Source organism: Oncorhynchus keta, chromosome 11 (assembly GCF_023373465.1).
Source record: "Oncorhynchus keta strain PuntledgeMale-10-30-2019 chromosome 11, Oket_V2, whole genome shotgun sequence".
NCBI lineage: Eukaryota > Metazoa > Chordata > Actinopteri > Salmoniformes > Salmonidae > Oncorhynchus > Oncorhynchus keta.
The window spans coordinates 24,318,915-24,345,687 of NC_068431.1; the positions used below are offsets into that span (position 1 = coordinate 24,318,915).

At 44.0% G+C, this 26,773-nt stretch overlaps 1 protein-coding gene across 1 annotated transcript in view; it reads right to left on the reverse strand.

Moving 5' to 3' along the window:
- Nucleotides 1-17,593: 17,593 nt before the first annotated feature.
- Nucleotides 17,594-26,773, reverse strand: part of LOC118389962 (uncharacterized) — a 143,549-nt gene continuing 134,369 nt past the window's right edge. The window contains exons 16-17 of the mRNA XM_035780007.2: nt 21,991-22,205; nt 17,594-19,388 (exon numbers count right to left, since the gene is read on the reverse strand). Coding sequence (XP_035635900.2) covers nt 18,548-19,388; nt 21,991-22,205 — 1,056 coding nt within the window. The 3' untranslated portion in view covers nt 17,594-18,547. The remainder of the gene's footprint in view (nt 19,389-21,990; nt 22,206-26,773) is intronic.

Consider the following 26,773-nt stretch of genomic DNA (forward strand, 5'->3'; position numbering starts at 1 on the left):
TGCAATTCATTATCAGGAACAGGAAACCAGCAGGCTCTGGACCTTGCAGGGCAAGAGTTGAATACCGCAGCTCTGAAGAAAGCCCTGTGAAGTTAACAATGAATGTAATGTTTGTAAAATAAAACTTGGAATTTGTTAATTTGTGTTTAGCCTGAATTTTATCTTTAGCCGGTATTCCAATTCAGACCATCCCAACTCACAACTACTAATAACAACAATAATACATGTCATTTGTTTCGCAATTTTCATTAGAGTTGTCTCAAAGCTCTACTAAGAAAAACAACATACATTGACAATCAAGGCAGGTAAAATAGCTATAGTGGGCTAGGTGCTAAAAATGTATTTAAGGAATAAGAGTCTGAAGAAGTGGTTTTTAAGGCCTGTTTGAAACTGCTCTCAGATGGTCAGGGAGCAAATTTCATAGGCGAGGGGCAAGGGAGCCGAAAGCTCGTTCCTCCATAGTTCAGAGACATGTCTTGGGGACTTGAAGCAGTAGTAGCAGTAGTGGCTGATGCGGAGAGTGCGAGGTTGCTCACTGATTGAAATGAGGTTGCTGATGTAGGTGGGGTTTAATCCTTTTAAGGCTTTAAACACGAGCAGGAGGATTTCTAAGTTGTGTAGTTGACCAGTAGCCAGTGTAGTGGGGGTGATGTGGTCAGACTTCTTGGTCCTAGTCAGGACACTGGGAGCACTATTCTGGATTGGTTGGAATCTCTGCAGTGATTTGGCTTGGAGGCCCCCAAATAGCATTGCCGTAGTCGATCCGAGAGAACAGTGATGGAGAGTGATGGTACTGTATGCCCTGGGCAAAGTTTTTTAGGTGGAAAAATAATGAGGGAAAGAATTATGTTTTAAATGTATTTTTATGTATCATTAGCCTCTCCACAATCTGATTCAATCTTTACCTTAGTGTTACATCTACTATAAGTCACCAGTGCCAATTCACAGCCGTTTACCTCATTGTCATACTAACTGTGTGCTTCAGGTGCCTGGTATGCAGGCTCAGTGGCAGCTGCTTGTTTCACGTGCACACACACACACACACACACACACACACACACACACACACACACACACACACACACACACACACACACACACACACACACACACACACACACACACACACACACACACACACACACACACACACACACACACACACACACACACACACACACACACACACACACACACACACACACACACACACACACACACACACACACACACACACACACACACACACACACACACACACACACACACACACACACACACACACACACACACACACACACACACACACACACACACACACACACACACACACACACACACACACACACACACACACACACACACACACACACACACACACACACACACACACACACACACACACACACACACACACACACACACACACACACACACACACACACACACACACACACACACACACACACACACACACACACACACACACACACACACACACACACACACACACACACACACACACACACACAGTGTCAGTTTCCACACTGACAGATGAAAGCGAGACAGACAAGCACACTCTACCATTTATATACTCCCATCTCAGCTCTAACGCCTAAATCAAGACATCAATCTGGTCAGGTATCTTCAGTCTTCAGCTGCTGCAGACAGGCAGGTGCTGTGATATCTGCACCTTGGAGGGCTCTGTGACTTTAATAAAGTAGTAGACCCTGCCTGCTCTCTGTTTTGCTCTGGGTGGGGTATTTATTTTAGATTTTTACCTGGTGCTATTTTTATATGCCCATTCAGATAGCGTCACTGACGCTTATTCAGAAAATATGGAGTGTGAGGGGTTTGTGGTAAGCAAAAGAGGATGCTACAGTCCAGGAGTGCATGAGAAGACTTCAAGAATTGACGGCTACAGTGTCTGTGCTATTGATCAAAATATATCCCTATTTGTCTATGAGTCAGTGAACTTGAATACAGCTGTTGTCTAACCAACCAACTCAGAGCATTACTTGTGTAAGCGTGTTACTCTAGCATGCCATGATTTCACATTCCTTGTAGAAGCAGCCAGAGCAGGATTAATGCAGGGACTTACTGGAAATATATACTGTGTATATTATATATGTAGTATATATTGTATATTTTTCACTGCAACCGCCAACCAAAGGAAGACTCTGTAGCCTGCTCTCAATGAGTGTAGACAGCCTGCTGCTACCTGCTGCCACTCTGCTAATCATCAGATGGGGGAAAGACAGGTGGTAGGGGGCCCACGTGATTAACTGGGGAGCCCTGCCTTGATTGGGTAACTGATTAATACAAATAAATAAGCATAGTAAATAAATGTGACTGGTCAATTGTGTGAGTCAGGGGCTGGACAAAAAAAACAACAACATGTAAATACATGTTTTTTATTCATTTTTTGTTTGTTATTCAACCACAGGAGCTCACTCTCAATATTGTGATTAAGTTTTATCACAAGCACATACAGGTGTCTGACTAAATGAACGACAATAAAGTGTTTTAAAAGGGTGTTGGGCCACCATGAATTGCCAGAACAGTTTCAATTAACTTTGGCATATACTTTAAGACGTGAAGGTCAGTCAATCCAGAAAATTTCAAGAACTTTTCAAGTTTATTGAAGTGCAGTCGCAAAAACCATCAAGTGCTATGATGAAACTGGCTCTCATGAGTACCGCCACAGGAAAGGAAGACCCAGAGGATGAATTTATTAGAGTTACCAGCCTCAGAAATTGCAGCCCAAATAAATGCTTCACTGAGTTCAAGTAACAGACACACTCAACATCAGCTGTTCAGAGGAGACTACATGAATCAGGCCTTCGTGGTTGAATTGCTTCAAAGAAACCACTATTAAAGGACACCAATATGTAGAAGAGGCTTGCTTGGGCCAAGAAACATTAGCAATGAACATTAGACCGGTGGAAATCTGTCATTTTTGTTAAGAAACTGCCATGTTTTTGTGAGACGCAAAGTTGGTGAACAGATGTTCTCTGCGCTGTTATTCTACAATGTAGAAAATAGTTAAATTAAATAAAAACCGTGAATGGGTAGGTGTGTCCAAACTTTTGACTGGTACAGTTCTTTGTATCCCTTGTTTACTCAAGTTTTGCCTTGTCCGGAAGGCCGCAGTTTGGTCAGAAATTGGGACAAATATAGACTAGAGCTTGTTGCCTTGTTTCCATAGACACACAGTATCACCTTGACTGTTAAACATATGGGAACACTAGGCAATGGTTGCCAGTCCTAACTTCAATGGGAATTGCCATCTATGGATTATGGTTGGTTGTGGATGTCATTTTGCCTTTTGCAGATTTCAAAATACAATCGTGGGGAAAATGTAAAGTTTGGAAAGCAAATGCCTACTTCTGAAAAGAGAAGACGAATCTGTCTGTACAGCCAATAAAAAAAATGCTTCTCAACAGCTCCTAATATGTAGGTAACTGCACTATTTTTCAAAGTAGCTCATCTTGAGATTGCCACGATGCGGGCATCGGCCATCAGCCTATGGCTTTATCTTCATCATTGGGGCGGCAGGGTAGCCTAGTGGTTAGAGCGTTGGACTAGTAATCGAAAGTTTGCAAGTTCAAATCCCCGAGCTGACAAGGCACAAATCTGTCTTTCTGCCCCTGAACAGGCAGTTAGTTAACCCACTGTTCCTCGGCCTTCATTGAAAATAAGAATTTGACTTGCCAAGTTAAACAAAGGTAAAAAAAAAAAAAATGAGGTGTGCCGCTGAAGAAGAAAAAAAAGAGTAGCCTACTGTAACCTATGTTATACAGTGTATACACTACCGTTTAAAAGTTTGGGGTCACTTTGAAATGTCCTTGCTTTTGAAAGAAAAGCAAAAAATTTTGTCCATTAAAATAACATCAAATTGATCAGAAACACAGTGGAGACATTGTTAATGTTCTGTGGAGGGAGTAGTACACAGTGTTGTACAAATCTTCAGTTTCTTGGCAATTTCTCGCATGGAATAGCCTTCATTTCTCAGAACAAGAATAGACTCTACGTAGATGGTGTCACGAACCGGCTCGAAGTTCGTAACAAAAAGGGAGACTACGTGGAGATAAGGAAAAACTTAAGTTAACTAAATACAATTAACAATGGTGTGTGTAGTCAGTAGTGTAAGTGAGTGTTTGCGTGTATAGATGACGTTTTACATTCTCCCAACCAATTGTGCTATTTTGTTATTTTTTTACTTATTGTGTACATAATGTTGCTGCTACCGTCTCTTATGACCGAAAATAACTTCTGGACGAGAGGTGGTGTGTGTGTTTATTTGTCAAATATAGCTGGTGCGCGATGTCTAATATTATAGAAGTCTCAAAGTATTGCTCGCCTGAGGTAGAGTACCTTATGATAAGCTGTAGACCACACTATCTACTAAGAGAGATCTCATCTATATTATTTGTAGCCATCTATTTACCACCACAGAACAAAGCTGGAACTAAGACCGCTCTCAACCAACTCTATAAGGCCATAAGCAAAGAAGAAAATGCTCACCCAGTAGTGGTGCTCCTAGTAGCCTGGGACTTTAATGCAGGCCAAGTAAATCAGTTTCACCAAATTTTTACCAGCATGTCACATGTGCAACGAGAGAAAAGTAAATCCTAGACCACCTTTACTCCACACACAGAGATGCACACAAAGCTCTCCCCCGCCCTCCATTTGGCAAATCTGACCATAATTCTATCCTCCTGATTCCTGTTTACAAGCAAAAAATAAACCAGAAAGTAGCAGTGACTTGCTCAATACGGAAGTGGTCAGATTTATTTTATTTTTATTTCACCTTTATTTAACCAGGTAGGCCAGTTGAAAACAAGTTATCATTTACAACTGCGGCCGTGGCCAATATAAAGCCAAGCAGTGCATCAAAAACAACAACACAGAGTTACACAAACAAACATACAGTCAATAACACAATATAAAAATCCATTTACAGTGTGTGCAAATGTAGAAGAGTAGGGAGGAAAATCAATAAATAGGCCATAGAGGTGAAATAATTACAATGTAGCATTAACACTGTGGTGACAGGTGTGCAGATGATGATGTGCAGGTGGAGATACTGGGGTGCAAAATAGCAGAAAAGTAAATAAAAGGGTAAGAAATAATATGGGGATGAGGTAGTTGGGTGTGCTATTTACAGATTGGCTGTGTACATGTACAGTGAGCTGCTGTAAGCTGCTCTGACAGCTGACGCTTAAAGTTAGAGAGGGAGATATAAGACTCCAGCTTCAGAGATTTTTATAATTCGTTCCAGTCATTGGCAGCAGAGAACTGGAAGGAAAGGCGGTCAAAAGTAGGCTTGGCTTTGGGGATGACCAGTGCTGGAGTGCATGCTACGGGTGGGTGTTGCTATGGTGAACAGTGAGCTGAGATAAGGCGGGGCTTTACCTAGCAAAGTGGGTTTGGTGATGAATATGTAGTGAGGGCCAGCCAACGAGAGCGTACAGGTCACAGTGGAGGGTTGTATATGGGGATTTGGTGATAAAATGGATGGCACAGTGAGTGTTGGAGGCTATTTTGTAAATGACATCGCCAAAGTCAAGGATCGACAGGATAGTTTGTATGTTTGGCAGCATGAGTGAAGGAGGCATTGTTGCCAACTAGGAAGCTGATTCTAGATTTAAATCTGGATTTGAGATGCTTAATATGAGTTTGTAAGGAGAGTTTACAGTCTAACCAGACACCTACAGTTGAAGTCGGAAGTTTACATACACTTAGGTTGGAGAAATTTCCAAACGCCTGAAGGTACCACGTTCATCTGTACAAAGAATAGTATGCAAGTATAAACACCATGGGACCACGCAGCCATCATACTTCCAAAGTTGTGGCAAAATGGCTTAAGGACAACAAAGTCAAGGTATTGGAGTGGCCAACACAAGGCCCTGCCTGACCTCATGTCACGATGTTCGTAATAATAATAACCGGACCAAGGCACAGCATATGTTGAGTTCAACATATTTTAATGAAAGTGAAACTTTGGGCAAATAGAAAAAAAGAATAAACAAACCCTGACAACAATGCAGTTCTAACCAGCAAATAAACATAAACAATATCGCATAAAATGCAACTTAAGTATGATCCCCAATTAGAGACAATGATTACCAGCTGCCTTTAATTGGGAATCGTACACAAACACCAACATAGAAAAATAACCCTAGAACTCCACATAGAAATAATAAACTAGACTAAACACCCCTAGTCACGCCCTGACCTACTCTACCATAGAAAATACAGGCTCTGGTGCGGGATGAAGTACCCGCTCATCCTGCGGATCCAGCCATGGATCCAGGCTGAACACTTTGTCTGGACTGGGCATCGGCGCAGGGGAAGGCTCTCGCCATGGAGCGGGACTGGACGCTGTGCCTGGACTGGGCACCAATGCAGAAGAAGACTCTGGCCTTGGAGCTGGACTGGACATTGGCGCAGGGGAAGGCTCCGGCCATGGGGCTGGAGGTTTTGAACCGTTGTCCGTCGCAGGAGGTTCCGGACCGTGGACGGTCTCAGGAGGTTTCGGACCGTGGACCGTCTCAGGAGGTTCCGGACCGTGGACCGTCTCAGGAAGTTCCGGACCGTGTCACTGTCGCCGGAGGTTCCGGACTGTGGCACTGTCACCGGAGGTTCCGGACTGTGGCACTGTCGCCGGACGTTCCGGACTGTGGACCATCTCAGGAGGTTCCGGACCGTGGACCGTCTCAGGAGGTTCCGGACCGTGGACCGTCTCAGGAAGTTCCGGACCGTGTCACTGTCGCCGGAGGTTCCGGACTGTGGCACTGTCACCGGAGGTTCCGGACTGTGGCACTGTCACCGGAAGCTCTGGACTGGGAACTGTTGCTGGAAGCTCTGAACTGGGAACTGTCGCTGGAAGCTCTGGACTGGGAACTGTGAACTGGGAACTGCAGCTTGGTGCATGGGGCCGGCACTGTTGGTACTGGGCTGGTGACACGCACCTCAGGGCGAGCGTGAGGAGCAGGCACAGGATGCACATGACTGGGAAGGCGCACTTGAGGGAGAGTGCGAGGAGCATGAACAGGACGCACCTGACTGGGAAAGCACACTTGAGGGAGAGTGTGAGGAGCAGGACAGGACGCTCCTGACTGGGAAAGTACACTTGAACTTTAACACACTTCTCAGGACGAGTACAGGGAGCTGACTCAGGTGGCACCAAACTGACAACACGTTCCTTTAGTCCAAATCCGTGCATCCTCCACCAACTCAACAATTCTCCCATTTCTCTCTCCTCCAAATTCTCCTTCTTCTCCCAGACTGGCTCTGGTTCACTCCTCGGCTGTGCCGACTGCTCCATGTGCCCCCCAAAAAATTCTAGGGGTTTCTGTGGCCTTCCTCCTGATCCCCAATTTTAGACAACCAATACAGCTGCCTCTAATTGGGAAACATACACAAACACCACCATAGAAAAATAAACCTAGAATGAACTTATTGACATGTCTATCCTTCTGGACAATCTGCTTGCTTCCCATGGGCGTTCGGAGAGGGTCCTGTGCGTTCCAGCGCCCCCGCTCCCATTCCTATGGAGTTGGGAGGGGCCGTGCCGAGGGGTACTGGAGGAGGAGAGTCGAAATGGCAGGCGGAACGCTTCTCGGTCACCCCAGGTGAGTCAGCACCAAACTCACCCAGAACCCCCTGTTGGTCACAAGTTTGTCTTGCTTTTTTTCCTCCTCTTCCCAGCGTAAGGCGCTAGTCGATTCAGGTGCAGCTGGGAACTTTATGGATCGCGGACTCGCCATCAAGCTGGGTGTTCCGCTCATGCCGATAGATTCTCCCTTCCCCGTGCACTCCCTAGATAGCCGGCCATTAGGGTCAGGGTTGGTCCGGGGGGCCACGGATCCACTGGACATGTTGACGCAAGGGAATCATAGGGGGCGTATAAGTCTCTTCATTATCGATTTGCCTGTGTTTCCAGTGGTGCTGGGGATTCCCTGACTGGCTTGTCACAATCTCAAGATTTCTTGAAGACAGGGGGTTCTCCAGGGGTGGTCAGATGGGAGTTCTGGAAGGTGTCTGGGAGTTTCCTTCGGTGCCACGTCGGTGGAGAGTCCAGACCAGGGTTCCATGGTGTGCATCCCCCCGAATATGCCGATTTGGCAATCGCTTTCAGTAAAAAGAGAGCGACTAAATTACCACCTCATCGACCGGGAGGAGATTGTGCGATAGATCTCCAGGTGAACGCTACGCTTCCCAAGAGTCACCCATTGTCCCAGGAGCAGATGTTGTCTATGGAGACATATGTCATAGAGTCTCTTGGACAGGGGTACATTCGGCCCTCCATCTCACCCGTCTCCTCGAGTTTGTTTTTGTGAAGAAAAAGGAGGGAGGTTTGCATCCGTGCATTGATTATAGAGGTCTAAATGCCATCACAGTGGTGTTTAGTTACCCACTACCTCTCATCGCTACGGCGGTGGAACCATTTCACGGAGCACAGTTCTTCTCAAAACTGGATCTCAGGAGCACGTATAGTCTGGTGCTTATCCGGGATGGAGACGAGTGAAAAACTGCGTTTAGTACCACATCGAGTACCTCGTCATGCCGAATGGGTTAAAGAATGCTCCAGCCGTCTTTCAATCCTTTGTAGATGAGATTCTCAGGGACCTGCACGGGCAGGGCGTGGTTGTTTATATCGATGATATTCTGATCTATTCTACCACCCGCGCCGCGCATGTGTCTCTGGTATGCAAGGTGCTTGGTAGACTGCTGGAGCATGACCTATACGTCAAGGCTGAGAAGTGTGTTTTCTCTCCTTCCTGGGTTATCGCATTTCCATCTCGGGGGTGGTGATGGAGTGTGACCGCATTAAAGCCGTGCGTAATTGGCTGGCTCCTACCACGGTGAAGGAGGTGCAGCGGTTTTGGGGGTTTGTCAATTACTACCGGAGGTAGCAGCCCCCATTACCTCACTGCTGAAGAGGGGCCCGGTGCATTTGCGGTGGTCAGCAGAGGCGGACAGAGCCTTCAATAGGTTGAAGGCGCTGTTCACGGATGCACCCGTGTTGGCACACCCGGACCCATCTCTAGAATTCATAGTGGAGGTGGACGCGTCCGAGGCTGGGGTGGGTGTCGTGCTATCACAGTGCTCGGGTACGCCACCAAAACTCCGCCCCTGCGCTTTCTTTTCGAGGAAGCTCAGTCCAGTAACTATGATGTGGGGGACCAGGAGTTGTTATCGGTGGTCAAGGCCCTGAGGGTGTGAAGACACTGGCTTGAGGGGGCTAAGCCCCCCTTTCTCATCTGGACCGACCACCAGAATCTGGAGTATATTCGGGCAGCTAGGAGACTGAATCCACGTCAGGCAAGCAGGGCCATGTTCTTCGCCCGATTCCGGTTTACTCTGTCGTATAGACCAGGCTCCCAGAACGTAAAGGCTGACGCACTGTCCCGTCTTTATGACACGGAGGATCGGTCCACCGAGCCTACTCCCATCCTTCCCGCCTCGAGGCTGATGGCACCAGTGGTATGGGAGGTGGACTCGGACATCGAGCGGGCGTTATGGGCAGAGCATGCGCCTCCTCAGTGTCCGGCTGGGCGTATGTACATGCCGCTTGGTGTTCGGGACCAACTGATTCGGTGGGCTCACACCCTACCCTCCTTGGGTCACACTAGGGTGGCGAGGACAGTGCGGGGCCTCCGCAAGAAGTATTGGTGGCACACCTTGGCTAGGGACGTTGTCTCTTCCTGTTCGGTGTGCGCCCAGACTAAGGCTCCTAGGCACCTTCCTAGAGGGAAGTTACAAGCCCTCCCCATTCCACAACGGCCATGGTCTCACCTATCAGTAGATTTCCCTGAACGATCTCCCCCCGTCTCAGGGGAACATTACGGTTTTGGTGATTGTGGATAGGTTCTCTAAGTCCTGCTGTCTCCTCCCGTTGCCCGGTCTCCCTACAGCCCTACAGACTGCGGAGGAGTTATTCACCCACGTCTTCCGGTACTACGGAGTGCCCGAGGACATCGTCTCTGATCAGGGTCCCCAGTTCACGTCACGGGTATGGAGGGCGTTCCTGAAGCGTCTGGGGGTCTCAGTTAGCCTGACCTCCGGTTATCACCCCGAGAGTAATGGGCAGGTGGAGAGAGTGAACCAGGAGGTGGGTAGGTTTCTGCGGTTGTATTGCCAGGACCGGCCCAGCAAGTGGTCTAGGTACGTCCCATGGGCGGAGTTGGCCCAAAACTCACTCCGTCACTCCTCGACAAACCTATCTCCGTTCCAGTGTGTGTTGGGGCTACCAGCCGGTCCTGGCACCTTGGCATACAAGTCAGACCGAGGCTCCTGCGGTGGAGGAGTGGGTGCAGCGCTCCAAGGAGACCTGGAGGGCCGTCCAGGAGTCCCTCAAACAAACCAGTGGACAGCAGAAAAGGAGTGCTGACCGCCACCGCAGTGAGTCCCCCGTGTTTGTACCCGGGGACAGGGTCTGGCTCTCAACCTGAAACCTATCCCTCCGCTTGCCCTGCTGGAAACTGGGGCCGAAGTGTGTAGGGCCCTTCAAAGTCCTGAGGAGAATAAACGAGGTGTGTTATCGATTACAACTCCCTTCCTATTATCGTAATAACCCTTCGTTTCATGTGTCTCTCCTCAGGCCGGTGGTAGCTGGTCGCCTGCAGGACGGTGAGGTGCCGGAGGACATCGAGGGGTCCCCGGCGAACACGATACGGGCCATTCTGGACTCGAGACACCGGGTGAGGGGCCTGCAGTACCTCGTGGACTGGGAGGGGTACGGTCTGGAGGAGAGGTGCTGGGTACCGGTGGGGGACATTTTGGATCCGTCAATGTTGAACATTTCCATTGCCTCCATCCGGATCGCCCTGCGCCTTGCCCTCCGGGTCGCCCTCGAGGCCGGTGTCAGCGCGCTGCGGGAGCCACGCATCAGGGGGGGGTGGGTACTGTCACGACTCCTACTGAAGGTGGCTCCCCTTCCTGTTCGGGTGGCGCTCGGCGTCACCGGCCTACTAGCTGCCACTGATATTTTCCTCCCCCTCCTTGTCTGTTTATTAGTTACACCTGTTTTTAGTTAGGTTAAAATTAGTTGGGCTTTATTATCCAGCCGGCCCGCCTGCTGGGTGTGCGGGATTGTTTTATGTGTACTCGTGTACACGGCTCTAAGTCACGGTTGTTCGTGTAAGTGAGGTATTTTCGGGACTGTTTAGTTCCCCTGTGATTTGGGGCATTTGTTTTGAGTGGCGGCGTTTTCACCTGTGTGGTGAATAAAGAAGTAGCGCTACTCTGAACTCTTTGTCTCCTGCGTCTGAGTTCTTCCTCCACTACACCCCGGGCATTACAGCTTTCTATGGTCAGGACGTCACACCTCAATCCTATAGAAAACTTGTGGGCAGAACTGAAAACGTGTGTGCGAGCAAGGAGGCCTACAAACCTGACTCAGTAACACCAGTTCTGTCAGGAGGAATGGGCCAAAATTCACCCAAGTTATTGTGGGAAGCTTGTGGAAGGCTACCCAAAAGGTTTCACCCAAGTTAAACAATTTAAAGGCAATGCTACCAAATACTAATTGAGTATATGTGAACTTCTGACCAACTGGGATTGTGATGAAAGAAACAAAGGCTGAAATAAATAATTCTCTCTACTATTATTCTGACATTTCACATTCTTAAAATAAAGTGGTGATCCTAACTGACCTAAGACAGGGAATTCTTCCTCTGATTAAATGTCAGGAATTGTGGAAAAACTGAGTTTAAATGTATTTGGCTAAGGTGCATGTAAAGCTCCGACTTCAACTGTATATATATACAGTATATAATGTGTATATATATTGCCTCCTAATACTGTACAATCTATGTGTCACTTCGTTGGTTTGATTTCAAGGCCACATTGATCTCAGATTGTCAGTGTCAGAATAGCCAGTCATTTGTGTCGTATTAAAAAAGATTCAGCTGTCTTCTGTCTTGTAAATTATGTCGAATTTAATTAAATGCATTTTTAAAAGGCAGATTTCTTTCAGACCTCGCTAAAAATAAAATCCCCATGAATGGAAATGCTAAAAATGCTTGTGCTCAGCTGTAACCTATGCCACAGGCAAGGCAAACGTTATTATGGTTTCATTATAAAGGGACTTTTTCTTCAACAGTAAAATGACCACACATCAAATTGCATCTTGGTGCAAGGACAAAACCCCAAGGCCTATGATTTCTTAATACGGCCCTGGAGGCAACCATGTCAAGATCATCTGTCAGGTTTGTTGACATGACCTTAACCACGTCCTTGTGCTTACATGGCAGCAGCTACATTTCCTTTGGAGCTCTCGTGTTGTTATCAATCAATGGGGGTCAGGCGAACGCCAAAACAGAGGGAAGAGGGGATAGGGAAACATTCTCACCTTTCAGAGACATACTTAACAGCTTGTGTTATCTGTGTCACGCCTGTCAATTGTTGATTTACTGCAAGGTCAGAGTATTTTCTTACACGCTAACCACTAACTGACGTCGGCCATCTTAGCAGCTTAGGCGGTGATAGTTGTGCTTTGCTTTGACACTTGAAGGTACTTCAGCCACCGCAAGCTAATGCTAGAGTCACAAAGCGTCTGGTGTTCTGACAGTTGAGATCAGATTGGGAGTAGCAGACGGTAACCAAATCTCACCTCAGGCTGAGATTTTGAGGGGAGTTTTTACTTTGCCCCTGAGCCACCGTGAGTTGTTGGCAGATGTACAGCTCTTAAACCCCCCCCCCCCCCTCCCGATACATTGAAGGGTTAACAAACAACAGTTTTCTGTACTCACTAAGTACTGAATTAATATTGAAAGTGTTGTGAGTTGTCCGGTTTGTTTTGTGAGTACCCCAACTACTCCTTTAATTTGGGGATCTGTCTTCATTTAGCAGTTTCCTGGAAACAAGGTGAGTTGTATTGATTTGGTCAGAAGCTGGAGCTGGAAGTCCCTGCGGCTGTGGCTCCAGACTGCAGAACTTAACGTTTCACTACATCACCCACTGTTTCACCTCGCCATGCAGGCATTAAGCAGCAAAATAAATGTTTTAGGATCTGTAGTGGACCTTGACTGTGATTCCCCCATCCTCTTTCCCTTCCTCTCCCTCACCCCAACTGTAATAATAGTGGATTAAGGGACCATTACAGAAATCTAGCCGTAGCAACAGAAAAGAGTGACAGAGTACATTCGTCGTTTGAATCCTCACTCAACCTGAAGGCAGCATCCATCATTCCCATTGGATTGTTATTAACCCGCCCTCACCGCCTGACCTAAAACATCAATCTTAATTGGACTTTAGCGTGACCACTTGCGACGCTCGCCCCCAGAAAACATAGATCATTGCTTGCCACACACAAAAGCAACAAACAGACGATGAGAGAAAATATATGGCTGGTGTTATCCCCTCTCAGCGTTTGTGACACGATGGATCGCTTGCTCTGCGTTGAGAGAGGAAAGGTAGGCCAGTGAGATTTGGCCTAACAATGATTCTCTAATGGCACACATTCAATCAAAGGCTTTTCGAGCAAGTGTTTGGTTCAATGTGATTGCGCTGGTATACTGCAAGCTATATTAGAGCTGGTATGGAATGATCATTTATCTTTGTGCTCAGTGGGATCTAGCTCCATGTCAAAACAAGCTTATCTGTGATGCAAGTTGCTATCCTGGAGCTTTAGAAACCAACTTGCAATCATCCTCCCTATTCAACTCAACTGTGCCCCCCAATGGTATGGTGTCAATCAAACAGCTGATGCCTTAAGTCAGAAAAACAGAAATACCCACAACAACTGTACAAACATATCTTTGTCCGTTTGTGTGAATACAAAAAGCCATATTATTATCCCAGGAAACATCAGATAGTCTTTATCTCTTCCTCTCCTGTAGCACTCTAAGCACCTGGTTTTTTGAAGAAGAATCTCCTAATGATCCAACTTTACAAAGAAAAACTTCAGCAGAATGGAGGCCATCATTTATGATTGGACTTCCACAAGTGCACTTGTCCACAGTTGATGTTGCATTAGTTTACCTGCTTACCTCCAAAAGAGACCCAATATGCCAAAAAGCCTCCAGGCAACCTGTCTTGCCTTTTGTCTTCCATCAAATTAATAGTGTTAATTGCTGTGCCGCCCCTATATGTGCTCGTTCATAGCCGTGTAACTGGCTTCCAATGGTGTGAAAAGGCCAGCACATGGCATCTGATTGAGCCTAGCTTGCTTTGCCATCTTAAAGACTGTTGATTGTGGTCCAAGAGCTTCAGAACCAGTTGGAATGTTAGATCAATTTGATGAATTTCTCCCTTTGTTTTCTGTCTTGCTCTCTACCTCAGCAGTTTACAACGTCAGTCCTCCAAGGTTGTAATTCTGCATGGTTTGTTTTCCTTCCTGACACATAATTGATTAATTAGAACACGGTTTGACCAGAGAATGCCCACACCTGGTTTCCAAAGTCTATACTGTATCAGTCGCTGATTTTAAAAGTCTAGTGTAAAATCCAGTGGACCCTGTGACTTTCAATAACGTTTTTTAACCCATAAGAGTCTATACCCTGTCCAAGCTGGGGGTGGGGTTCTACCAAGCTAAATGGAATTATTTTAAGAAGGTCATACCAAGGATCATTTGTCTATTTGAATTTGAATTTTAAGATCCCTTGAAGTGCATGGGCCTATTAGCCCATGCAAACACAATTAAGAACAGATTTTCTAGTACATGGAATAATAGATAGTCCCCCCAAATATCTAAAAGATGTTTGTTCTGAAGTCTCTGTTTGTTCTGAAGCCACTCAGAAGCCCAAACATATGGAATCATGTAGTAACCAAAAAAGTGTTAAACAAATCTAAATATATATTTTTATTTGAGATTCTTCAAAGTAGCCACCCTTTGCCTTGATGACAGCTTTGCACACTCTTGGCATTCTTTCAACCAGCTTCATGACTTAGTCACCTGAAATGCATTTCAATTAACAGGTGTGCTTTGTTAATGTTAATTTGTGGAATTTCTTTCCTTCTTAATGCATTTGAGCCAATCAGCTGTGTTGTGACAAGTTAGGGGTGGTATACAGAAGAAAGCCCTATTTGGTAAAATACCAATATTATGGCAAGAACAGCTCAAATAAGCAAAGGGAAATGACGGTCCATCATTACTTTAAGACATGAAGGTCAGTAAATGCGGAAAAATTCAAGAACTTTTAAAGTTTCTTCAGGTAATGTTGCAAAAATCATCAAGCGCTATGATGAAATTGGCTCTCACGAGGACCGCCTCAGGAAAGGAACACCCAGAGTTACCTCTACTGCAGAGGAAAAGTTCATTAGAGTTAACTGCACCCCAGATTGCAGCCCAATAAAAGCTTTGCAGAGTTTAAGTAACAGACACATCTCAACATCAACTGTTCAGAGGAGACTGTGAAGCAGGCCTTCATGATTGAATTGCTGCAAAGAAACCACTACTAAAGGACACCAATAAGAAGAAGAGACTTGTGTGGACCAAGAAACACAAGCAATGGACATTAGACCATTGGAAATCTGTCCTTTGGTCTGATGAGTCCAAATTTGACATTTTTGGTTCCAACTGCAGTGTCTTTCTGAGACGCAGAGTATGTGAACGTATGATCTCCACATGTGTTGTTCCCACTCTGAAGCATGGAGAAGGAGGTGTGATGGTGTGGGGGTGCTTTGCTAGTGACACTGTCTTAATGGGGCTATCATTTGTTTTTCAACAGGACAATGACCCAAAACACACCTCCAGTTTTTAGAATAAATCAATATGGACACTTACCACGCTGCGTTTTGGTCCGATCCTTACTCCTCCTCAGATGAAGAGGAGGAAATCCGTTACAAGCAGCGTATGTGATGAGTAAAAAACGTTTGCGCAAAAAGGGTCTATGCAGATAAGTCTGGTAGGTATTTGATTAATAATTTAACAAACTATTTAGCAGTTTTATGGCTTGGGGGTAGAAGCTGTTCAGGGTCCTGTTGGTTCCAGACCATGCCTATTCGTACAGATTTCAGAGCGTAATCCATTAAAGGTCAGATATGTCTTGTACTGACAGTTCATGAACTTGGGCATCAAACCCAGTGTAACACTGAGTGGTGATGGATAGTACTGTACAGGTCTCTAACTGGCTGTGAGTGATTATTCTCAATATTTCAGAGGCTTTCTGAAATGGACAAACTGATTTTATAAGCTACAGTGACACATATGCCTTAAGTTGAGAAGTAAACAAGTTTCCATTATGGAAAACTTTTGATGAATCCAATGCAGGTTGGTTGTTATATTGATTTATTGGCTGATTGATTGATTTGTTTTAATTTATTCATTTGTTTGTGCATTTGGAAATATGTAATCATGACATTCCAAAGATCATGTCTCTTATTTAATTCTGTTTATCATTCCAAAAAGTATTTAGGGATTCATGGACAGATTCATTATGGAGAGTTTGTGAGGATTTTCAACAAGATGTGTGATATGAAACAATACAAGTCTATACCAGCCCGAGTTGAAATAGACTAAAGTGAGCAACTCTATTTACAGTGTCAATTCATGTATAATAATGAAGGTCTCTGGCTCATTTATGGTGTCTGATGTCTTTGTCATGGCAAATATGAGGAATTGTATTCAAACACAAAAAACAAAGCGGGAGAGGAGGGAGAGGATTCCGAAATTGTATCACTACACAGTAGACACACTAGGTAACTATTTTGAAACACACTACGTATGGGCAGTTTATTTTCATTACCTACATATTTCAATAATCATTACCTACAGTTGCCATGTACAGCTGAGGAATTATGGTTACGAAAGTAATGTAGAGTCTCGCTCACCAGCATGTGTCTACAGCCTATACGCCTGGAATACAAGGCTATATTATCTGAATCAGGGCAACATATTGTAGTTTCCACACTTTGAACTTAGTGGTGGTTTTATGTGTGAGTAGGTCAGCAAGGATCTTTAGGTATGTGGCTATGGCTGCTCAAATAACAAGATGTCCCAAAACCCTATTCCCTACATAGTTTACTATTTTGACAAGAGCACTACGGCCCCGGTCAAAAGTAGTCCGCTATGCTTTTCTTTTCTAAGAGTGTAGACCTAAAGCAGAGTCTTTGCAGGATATCTGACATTGCAGCTCAAAATGTTATCTCAGCACTCCAAACCACATTGGGCAGCAAATATGTGAAACTTTCTTCAACCCCTACATTATCAACCCTGTTTTCCCAACCCTGGTTTTTCCCAACCCAACCCTGGGTCATTTCTTAACCTTGTTTTCCCAACCCAACCCTGGGTCATTTCTTAACCCAGTAACTATAAATGAGTGAATGTTGAAGGTGCAATTTTGGTGGCCCTTTCAGTCAGGACTGGGTGTAGGATAAGAATTTGAATTTAATATAATTTTATTACAATTTAGTAAAAAGGAGAATAAAGAGTCTGTGTTTATCTTTCTAGTAAATAGCAGATGTGGGGTGCGTAAGAGAAGAAGAATCCAGTTTAGAGTTTAAAAGTGTAAGCGCTCAAAACATCAGTGAAGACAAGATACATAAATGTTTCTTATTTTAATTACAAAAGGTACTCAAAGTGCAGCAAATGTTTCAGCTGAGAATGTTTACATAAAATAAGCATTTTTTGGAGAGTGAGCACTTTTAAAATGTATTTTATTCAATTAAATAATCTCACATATCACAAGGTAATTCATTTACAATGTGATTCACAAGTGGTGAGGGAAATGTTGCACTTGAGCCATTCAACACAACAGTCATAAAAATAACTTTATTCATTACATTGGTATCTGTTGACATAGAACAAACAAAATGTTACTGGTTGACATTTAACACATACAACTTTCCTTGCTGATAAATCACAAAATCAAGTACAGTAAAACGCATAACCATAAAGAAAAGTAGGAAATCTGAGGTTGAAATTAAGATGAGTCACAACGACCCAGAAGCTCAGTCATACATAAAGAAACTACATTACTCAAGTTAACCACCAAGCTTTTAATTCTAATGGAGGCTTTTTGGAACAACTTCTCTGGATACAGAACCCCTTCCCTCGCTTCTCTCCCAGGTTATCTTTTTGATCCCCCCCTCCCCCTCAATTGGTGTCACATTGATGGTTCAGTCAATTGATGGTTTAGTAACGATTACATGATGCAGTCTCCTTCAACTCATGGTACCCCTGGTGGTTTGGCTCTGTAAGGAGACAGAGAGGGGAGTTAGGAGTGGGAACTAATTGTATCTGCTCTCTTGCTGTAGTTCCTTAAAAAAAGCCGCTTTTAGAATTATAGGCTTTCCAGTCCCGAGGAAAAACTCTCTAACATGTAATACTTATTTATATTAGGCCTACTGGCATAGTAGTACATGTATAAGAAAACCATTTGTGGACAGTTAATGTTTGTGGAACGCATTTTTGTATCACAGTGTAGATGGAAAAGTTTGAATCAAAACTGCCATCTCAAGTGAAGTCCATTACTACTATTGCCTCCTCATCCAATATTCAGTAAGAGTAGAGTGGCTATTCAATGAAAACTGCTTTCACCACCGTCCATTATTTAATTTGAACATGATCTGCAGTCTCGCAGAGAGAGCTCCCTCACTTTATAATTTTCTGAACATCCCAAACAATATAGGCGAACAATCCCACAAGCAGAATACGTTTGAGAGTGTAGATAAGAGTTACAGTACCCAGACTCATATTCTCCTCCACCAGAGGCCTGGAATCGGTGCAGTTGACCGCGTTTCCCCGGGCCGCTCCTAAAATGGTCATGATATCCACCAGGTTGAGCTTGCCTTCCTCCTGCAGCTCCTCCACTTCCTCCTCCAGCTCCTGTGCTGCCTCGGCCCTCTCCTCGATTTCCTCTGCCGTCAGCATCCCTGCGCCCTTCACGCCATTCCCCTTCCCGATCTGCGGGGATGCCAGCGAGCATACGGCCCTCAGCCTGCCATAAGACTGCAGATGCGCCACGTTAGCTCGCAAAAACAGCAGAAGAACGTTGAGGTCGTTGAGCGGGCAGCCCAGCTTGCGACCGCTGTTAAGTCCCAATGCGGGTAGAACCTCGTAGACCGACAATAGAGTCGTATCCCAACAGAAGAGGCGGACCAAGCTGAACAGCACGATAGGTACCAGAAGGATGTAGATAGCGCCGTTAGCCACGCTAATAACTTGGAACACCAGTTGGCCGGTCATTTTGCACTGGACCAATTCTGGGACCCAGTTTTGGTCGCGCAGCAAGCCGGTGCGGACAAAGCAGCTAAACTCATCCTGGAGAAAGGCGGATAGGTGGAAGTAGACGAGGTAGAGGCAGGCGGCAGACATGAAGGTGAGCAAGAGGAAGCCGCGCAGAAAGAGCATGCTGACCAGGAAGTAGGAGCCGTGTTTGCTCTGCATGTACCTCTCCAACAGGGGATACTCGAAGTAACGCTTCCGCTTGGCCCTGAAAAGAGACCATGGAAGAGATGGGGTTAGAGGACAGTTGGCTCAAACACACTCATGTTATTGGCTCTGATGTTTGGTAATGGAGGTTATGTGAGGATCTAAAGCATTTATCATAGTATTCAAGATTTAAATAGTCAGTCACATAACTGTAGTTGAAGCCTAAATAGGGTCTTGTTTTCAGTTTCCATTTCAGATACTTTTAGCTGTAATTAGCTTACTGGACCTTTAGTTTTTTTCCCCAGCACCACACAGCGGATTCAAATAGGTGGAGATTCACATAAAGAAAAAAAACATGATGGATCAGAGGGGGAAAAAATGAAGAAAATGAGTAATTGAATGAAATGTCCAGTAGATATATTTTCATTTTGCATTTGAAGGAGTTGAAGCTGTTGCAGTGCTTGAGGTAGTCCAGGAGACAGTACAAAACAGACCTACAGTATGTAAATAGTGCCTTCGGAAAGTATTCAGACACCTTGACTTTTTCCACATTTTATTACGTTATAGCCTTATTGTAAAATGTATTAAACGTTTTTTCCCTCAATCTACACACATTACCCATTTAAAAAATAAAAAAAGATCTGTAATATCACATTTACATAAGTATTCAGACCCTTACTCAGTACTTTGTTGAAGCACCTTTGACAGAGATTACAGCCTTGAGTCTTCTTGGGTATGATGCTACAAGCTGGACACACCTGTATTTGGTGAGTTTCTCCCATTTTTCTCGGTAGATCCTCTCAAGCTCTGTCAGGTTGGATGGGGAGCGTTGCTGCACAGCTATTTTCACGTCGTTCCAGAGATGTTTGATCGGGTTCAAGTCCGGGCTCTGGCTGGTCCACCCAAGAACATTCACAGACTTGTCCAAAAGCCACTCCTGGGTTGTCTTGGCTGTGTGCTTAGGGTCGTTGTCCTGTTGGAAGGTGAACCTTCACCCCAGTTTAAGGTCCTGAGCACTCTGAAGCATGTTTTCATTTCGGATCTCTCTGTACTTTGTTCCGTTCATCTTTTCCTCGATCCTGACAAGTCTCCCAGTCCCTGCTGCTGAAAAATATCCCCACAGCATGATGTTGCCACCACCATGCTTCACTGTAGAGATGGTGCAAGGAATGGTGCCAGTTTTCCTCCAGATGTGACACTTCCTCCACATTTCTACCAGATGTGACACACAAAAAGTTCAATCTTGGTTTCATCAGACCAGAGAATCTTGTTTCTCATGGTCTGAGAGTCTTCAGATGCCTTTTGGCAAACTCCAAGCAGGCTCCAAGCCAAGCAGGCTGTCATGTGCCATGCTGTCATGTTTACTGAGGAGTGGCTTCCGTCTGGTCACTTTACCATAAAGGCCTGATTGGTGGAGTGCTGCAGAGATGGTTGTCCTTCTGGAAGGTTCTCTCATCTCCACAGAGGAACTCTAGAGCTCTGTCAGAGTGACCATCGGGTTCTTGGTCCCCTCCTTGACCGAGACCCTTCTCCCCCGATTGCTCAGTTTGGCCGGGCGGCCAGTTATAGGAAGAGTCTTGGTGGTTCCAAATTTCTTCCAATTGAGAATGATGGAGGCCACTGTGTTCTTGGTTACCTTCAATGTTGCAGAAATGTTTTGGTACCCTTCTACAGATCTGTGACTCGACACAATCCTGTCTCGGACCTCTACGGACAATTCCTTAGAACTCATGGCTTGTTTTGTGCTCTGACATGCACTGTCAACTGTGGGACCTTACATAGACAGGTGTGTACCTTTCCAAATCATGTCCAATCAATAGAATTTACCACATGTGGACTCCAATCAAGTTGCAGAAACATCTCAAGGATGATCAATGGAAACAGGATGCACCGGAGCTCAATTTCGAGTCTCATAGCAAAGTCTGAATACTTATGTAAATACATTATTTGTTTTTAATTGTTAATAGATTTGCAAAAATGTCTAAAAACCTGTTTTTGTTTGTCATTGTGGGGTATTGTTTGTAGGTTGATGAGAGAAAAAATAATTTCATCCATTTTAGAATAAGGCTGTAATGTAACAAAATGTAGAAAAAGTCAAGGGGTCTGAATACTTTCCGAAGGGCCTGTAAGTAATGGAAAATGTACCAAATCTTGTACGGAAAAAGGGGTGTGGAGATCTTGTAGAATGATGATGAAACGTATTGAGTTTTAAATGAGTTTGAAAAGGAACAGGGATTAGATTTATTTTGAATTGGAATACAAATAAACAGACTTGAAGTTGATCGATATCATAAATATTGAGGATTTGAAGGAGATGAAAGAGTGGAGAGGAACTGGCACGACTGTCGGAGTGTGTTGCCATTCTCACAAAACACTTGAAGAATTAAAATGTTATTGAGGTTGCTTATTTAAGTACTATATTGCAATATGACATGACTGGATAGATTAAGTTGTAGTATACATTCAAAATGATGTTATGATCATTGTAATTGGATATACGGAACATTGTTTCTTTTAAAAAAGAATGTAAGTTTACGTAGGACAATGTATTTGCTTGAAGCAATTGTCTCAGGTATTGTTTTTCACCTCTCCTCAACATGGTCTGCCTCAACCAATCTGTCTGGATCTATCTCTGCCACAATCTTTGCCACACCCACTCTCACCTCTCAAGCTCGGCCTGGAAGGTGAAGGGGTTCTGGGTGTTCTGGCGCATCTCCAGGATGCTCTGAGCCAATCGCACGGAGCGGTTGTAGGATTTGTCCAGCTCGTCAATGATGAAGAGCAGGTCGGAGCCCAACGACGGCATGACCAGGAAACGCCAGATGAGGGCAGGCAGGTACATCATCATGGCCATAGCCAACAGAGAGTACGGGAACATCTGAGAGGGAGGGAGGGAGGGAGGGAGGGAGGGAGGGAGGGAGGGAGGGAGGGAGGGAGGGAGGGAGGGAGGGAGGGAGGGAGGGAGGGAGGGAGGGAGGGAGGGAGGGAGGGAGGGAAAGAAGGAAGGAAGGTGATGAAGAATGAAGAGGAAGGGAGGGGACGGAGCAGTAGGGAGAAAGAGAAGAGAACAGAAAAAAATTGTGAGAGAGTGAAAGTATAAGAGAAAAGAAGAGAACGAGAGAGTGATTTTACAGTCTACATTTTACATTTTTAATCAGAAAGATTAATGACTTTTAATGGATGCTCCTCATTGTAATGACGATTACTGTACAAACAAATGATACAAATACAGCGCTCCATATCTCTCTCCATATCTACGCACAATCTTGCCTAATTTCCCATGTTGAACACCTAAAACTCCATAAATGTGTACTGTACAACTGAGAAACACACACACGGGCACTCGCACAAGCTTGTGACACAGCTCCTTACCCTCATCTGAATACTTTCCACCAAATACATCAAAATACACAAATGGACACAGCACACGGTTAACTCCATCATTATACCCATGAGCATGAGATTCATGTCTTACTTAGACAGCCCAGTATTTATATAACTACTTATTACATATTTATAGAACCCATCTAAAATGACACGTCTGAGCTTTGAAATGAATTGCTACTGCCCTCAGTAACAAAACACCTCACAGTGTTTTTATTGTGTTACTTTTTATTATTTTAAACTTTAGTTTATTTGGTAAATATTTTTGAACTGCACTGTTGGTTAAGGGCCTGTAAGTAAGCATTTCACGGTAAGGTCTACACTTGTATTCGGTACATGTGACAAATAAAGTTTGATTTGATTTTAATAATGTTATGTCTGGAGAAATCTTTAACCGTCCCTTTTAATAAGATATATATATTATTTTCTTTCTTTTCTATTTCACCTTTATTTTATTTAACCAGGTAGGCCAGTTGAGAACTGGCTCCAGGTCATCTACAAGTCTTTGCTAGGTAAAGCTCCGCCTTATCTCAGCTCACTGGTCACCATAGCACCACTCACCCATAGTACGCGCACCAGCAGGTATATTTCACTAGTCATCCCCAAAGCCAACACCTCCTTTGGCCGCATTTCCTTCCAGTTCTCTGCTGCCAATGACTGGAACGAATTGCAAAAATCAAGACATATCTCCCTCACTAACTTTAAGCGTCAGCTGTCAGAGCAGCTTGCCGATCGCTGCAGCTGCACACAGCCCATCTGTAAATAGCCCATCCAACCAACTACCTACCTCATCCCCATATTTGTTTTAGTTTTTCTGCTCTTTAGCACAACTGTATTTCCTGCACAAGTGTCACTCCAGTGTAAATGGCTAAATTGTAATTACTTCGCCACTATTGGCCCATTTATTGCCTTACCTTCTTACTTCATTTGCTCACACTGTATACATATTTTTCTATTGTGTTATTGACTGTATGTTTGTTTATCCCATGTGACAGAGTTACTGTGTTGTTGTTTTTGCTTTATCTTGGCCAGGTCGCAGTTTTAAATGAGAACTTGTTCTCAACTGGCCTACCTGGTTAAATAAAGGTTAAATTAATTTAATTTAAAAATCAAGCTGTCCACTCAGGAAAAAACTTCAAACTGTAACCAGTGCCTGCAACCTGGATGAGGTTGTCAGTCAACCTACCAGGGTAGTTAAAAACAGCACAGGAATCAAATCATCAACATGTATTGATCACATCTTTACTAATGCTGCAAATGTTTGCTTTAAAGCAGTGTCCAAATACATAGGATGTAGTGATCACAATATAATAGCCATATCTAGGAAAACCAAAGTTCCAGAGGCTGGACCTAATATAGTGTATAAGAGGTCATAGAATACGTTTTGTAGTGATTCATATGTTGATGATGTAAAGAATATTTGCTGATCTGTGGTGTGTAATGAGGAGCAAACAGACGCTGCACTTGACACATTTATGAAACTACTTATACCAGTTACTAATAAGCACGCACCCATTAAGAAAATTATTGTAAAAACTGTTAAATCCCCTTGGATTGATGATGAATTGAAACATTGTGTGGTTGAGAGAGATAAGGCAAAAGGTATTAAGAAATCATGTGAATCAGCTAAATAAAAATAAAAAATAAACTACACTATGAAGCAAAGAAAAATTATATAAAGAATGATAGTAAAAAGCTTTGGGGCAACTTAAATGACATTTTGGGAAAAATAGCCAACTCGGCTCCTTCATTCATTAAATCAGATAGCTCATTCATCACAAAGCCCACTGATATTACAAACTACTTTAATACTTTAATGACTTTCTCATTGGCAAGATAAGCGAACTTAGGGATGACATGCCAGCAATAAACGCTGACACTACACATCCAAGTATATCGGACCAAATTATGAAAGACCAGAATTATACTTTTGAATTTCGTGAAGTCAGTGTGGAAGAGGTAAAAAGATTATTGTTGTCTATCAGCAATGACAAGCCACCGGGGTCTGACAATCTGGAAGGAAAATTACTGAGGATAATAGCAGAATATATTTCCACTCCTATTTGCCACACCTTCAATTTAAGCCTACTAGCATGTGACCTCAGGCCTGGAGGGAAGCTAAAGTCATTCCGCTACCCAATAATAGTAAAGCCCCCTTTACTGGCTCAATTAGCCGACCAATAAGCCTGTTACCAACCCTTAGTAAACTTCTGAAAAAAATGGTGTTTGACCAGATACAATGCTATTTCACAGTAAACAAATTGACAACAGACTTTTAGCATGCTTACAGGTAAGGACACTCAGCAAGCACAGCACTTACACAAATGACTGATGATTGGCTGATAAAATGATTGTGGGGGCTGTCTTGTTAGATTTCAGTGCAGCTATTGACATTATCAATCATAGTCTGCTGCTGGAAAAACATATGTGTTATGGCTTTACACCCCATGTGGGGTGTGGATGTGGATAAAGAGTTACTTGTCTAACGGAACACATAGGGTGTTCTTTAATGGAAGCCTCAAATATAGTCCAGTTAGAATCAGGAATTCACTAGGGAAGCTGTTTAGGCCCCTTGCTTTTTTCAATTTGAGTAAAGCCAGAGTGTCTATGTCTGTGGATGACTCAACACTATACACATCAGCTACTACAGCGACTGAAACACTCAACAGAGAGCTGCAGTTAGTTTCAGAGTGGGTGGCAAGGAATAAGTTATCCCTAAATATTTCTAAAACTAAAAGCATTGTATTTGGAACAAAACACTCACTAAACCCTAAACCTCAACTAAATCTTGTACTAAATATTGTGGAAATTGAGCGAGTTGAGATGACTACTTATAATAGTTATTTTCCACCATAATTTGCAAATAAATTCATAAAAAATCCTACAATGTGATTTTCTGGATTTTTTTTTCACATTTTGTCTGTCATAGTTGAAGTGTACTTATGATGAAAATTACAGGCATCTCTCATATTTTTAAGTGGGAGACTCTATCCATGAAAAAATGGCAATCACATCAACAATCTTTGTTAAAAGTCGTTCATGCTGCAAGAGTCATATTGCAAATTGGACAAGGCATTGGTGAATATCTGATCCTTTGATTGGGTGGAAGTTTCATGCTGCAACAAAGCATCCAGAGGAGGACAGAAGCTAGCTGTCCTCTGGCTACATTTTTAAAGATGGTCATTTTCATACTTTCATAGAATGTTTGGGGATATATTCCTATAGCACATAGAGTGGGAAAGACTGGACAACTATCCATAGGCAAAAATACACCAACAATCAGTCATATATTGCACAAATCTGGCCTTTATGGAAGAGTGGCAAGAAGAAAGCCATTTCTTAAAGATATCCATAAAAAGTGTCGTTTAAAGTTTGCCACAAGCCACCTGGGAGACACACCTAACATGTGGAAGAAGGTGCTCTGGTCAGATGAAACCAAAATTGAACTTTTTGGCAACAATGCAAAACGTTATGTTTGGCGTAAAAGCAACACAGCACATCACCCTGAACACACCATCCCCACTGTCAAACATGGTGGCGGCAGCATCATGGTTTGGGCCTGCTTTTCTTCAGCAGGGACAGGGAAGATGGTTAAAATTGATGGGAAGATGGATGGAGCCAAATACAGGACCATTCTGGAAGAAAACCTGATGGAGTCTGCAAAAGACCTGAGACTGGGATGGAGATTTGTCTTCCAACAATAATAATAATAATAATATATGCCATTTAGCAGACGCTTTTATCCAATGTGTGCATACATTCTATGTATGGGTGGTCCCGGGGATCGAACCCACTACCCTGGCGTTACAAGCGCCATGCTCTACCAACTGAGCTACAGAAGGACCACAAGACAATGATCCAAAACATAAAGCAAAATCTACAATGGAATGGTTCAAAAATAAACATATCCAGGTGTTAGAATGGCCAAGTCAAAGTCCAGACCTGAATCCAATCGAGCATCTGTGGAAAGAACTGAAAACTGCTGTTCACAAATGCTCTCCATCCAACCTCACTGAGTTCGAGTTGTTTTGCAAGGAGGAATGGGAAAAAATGTCAGTTTCT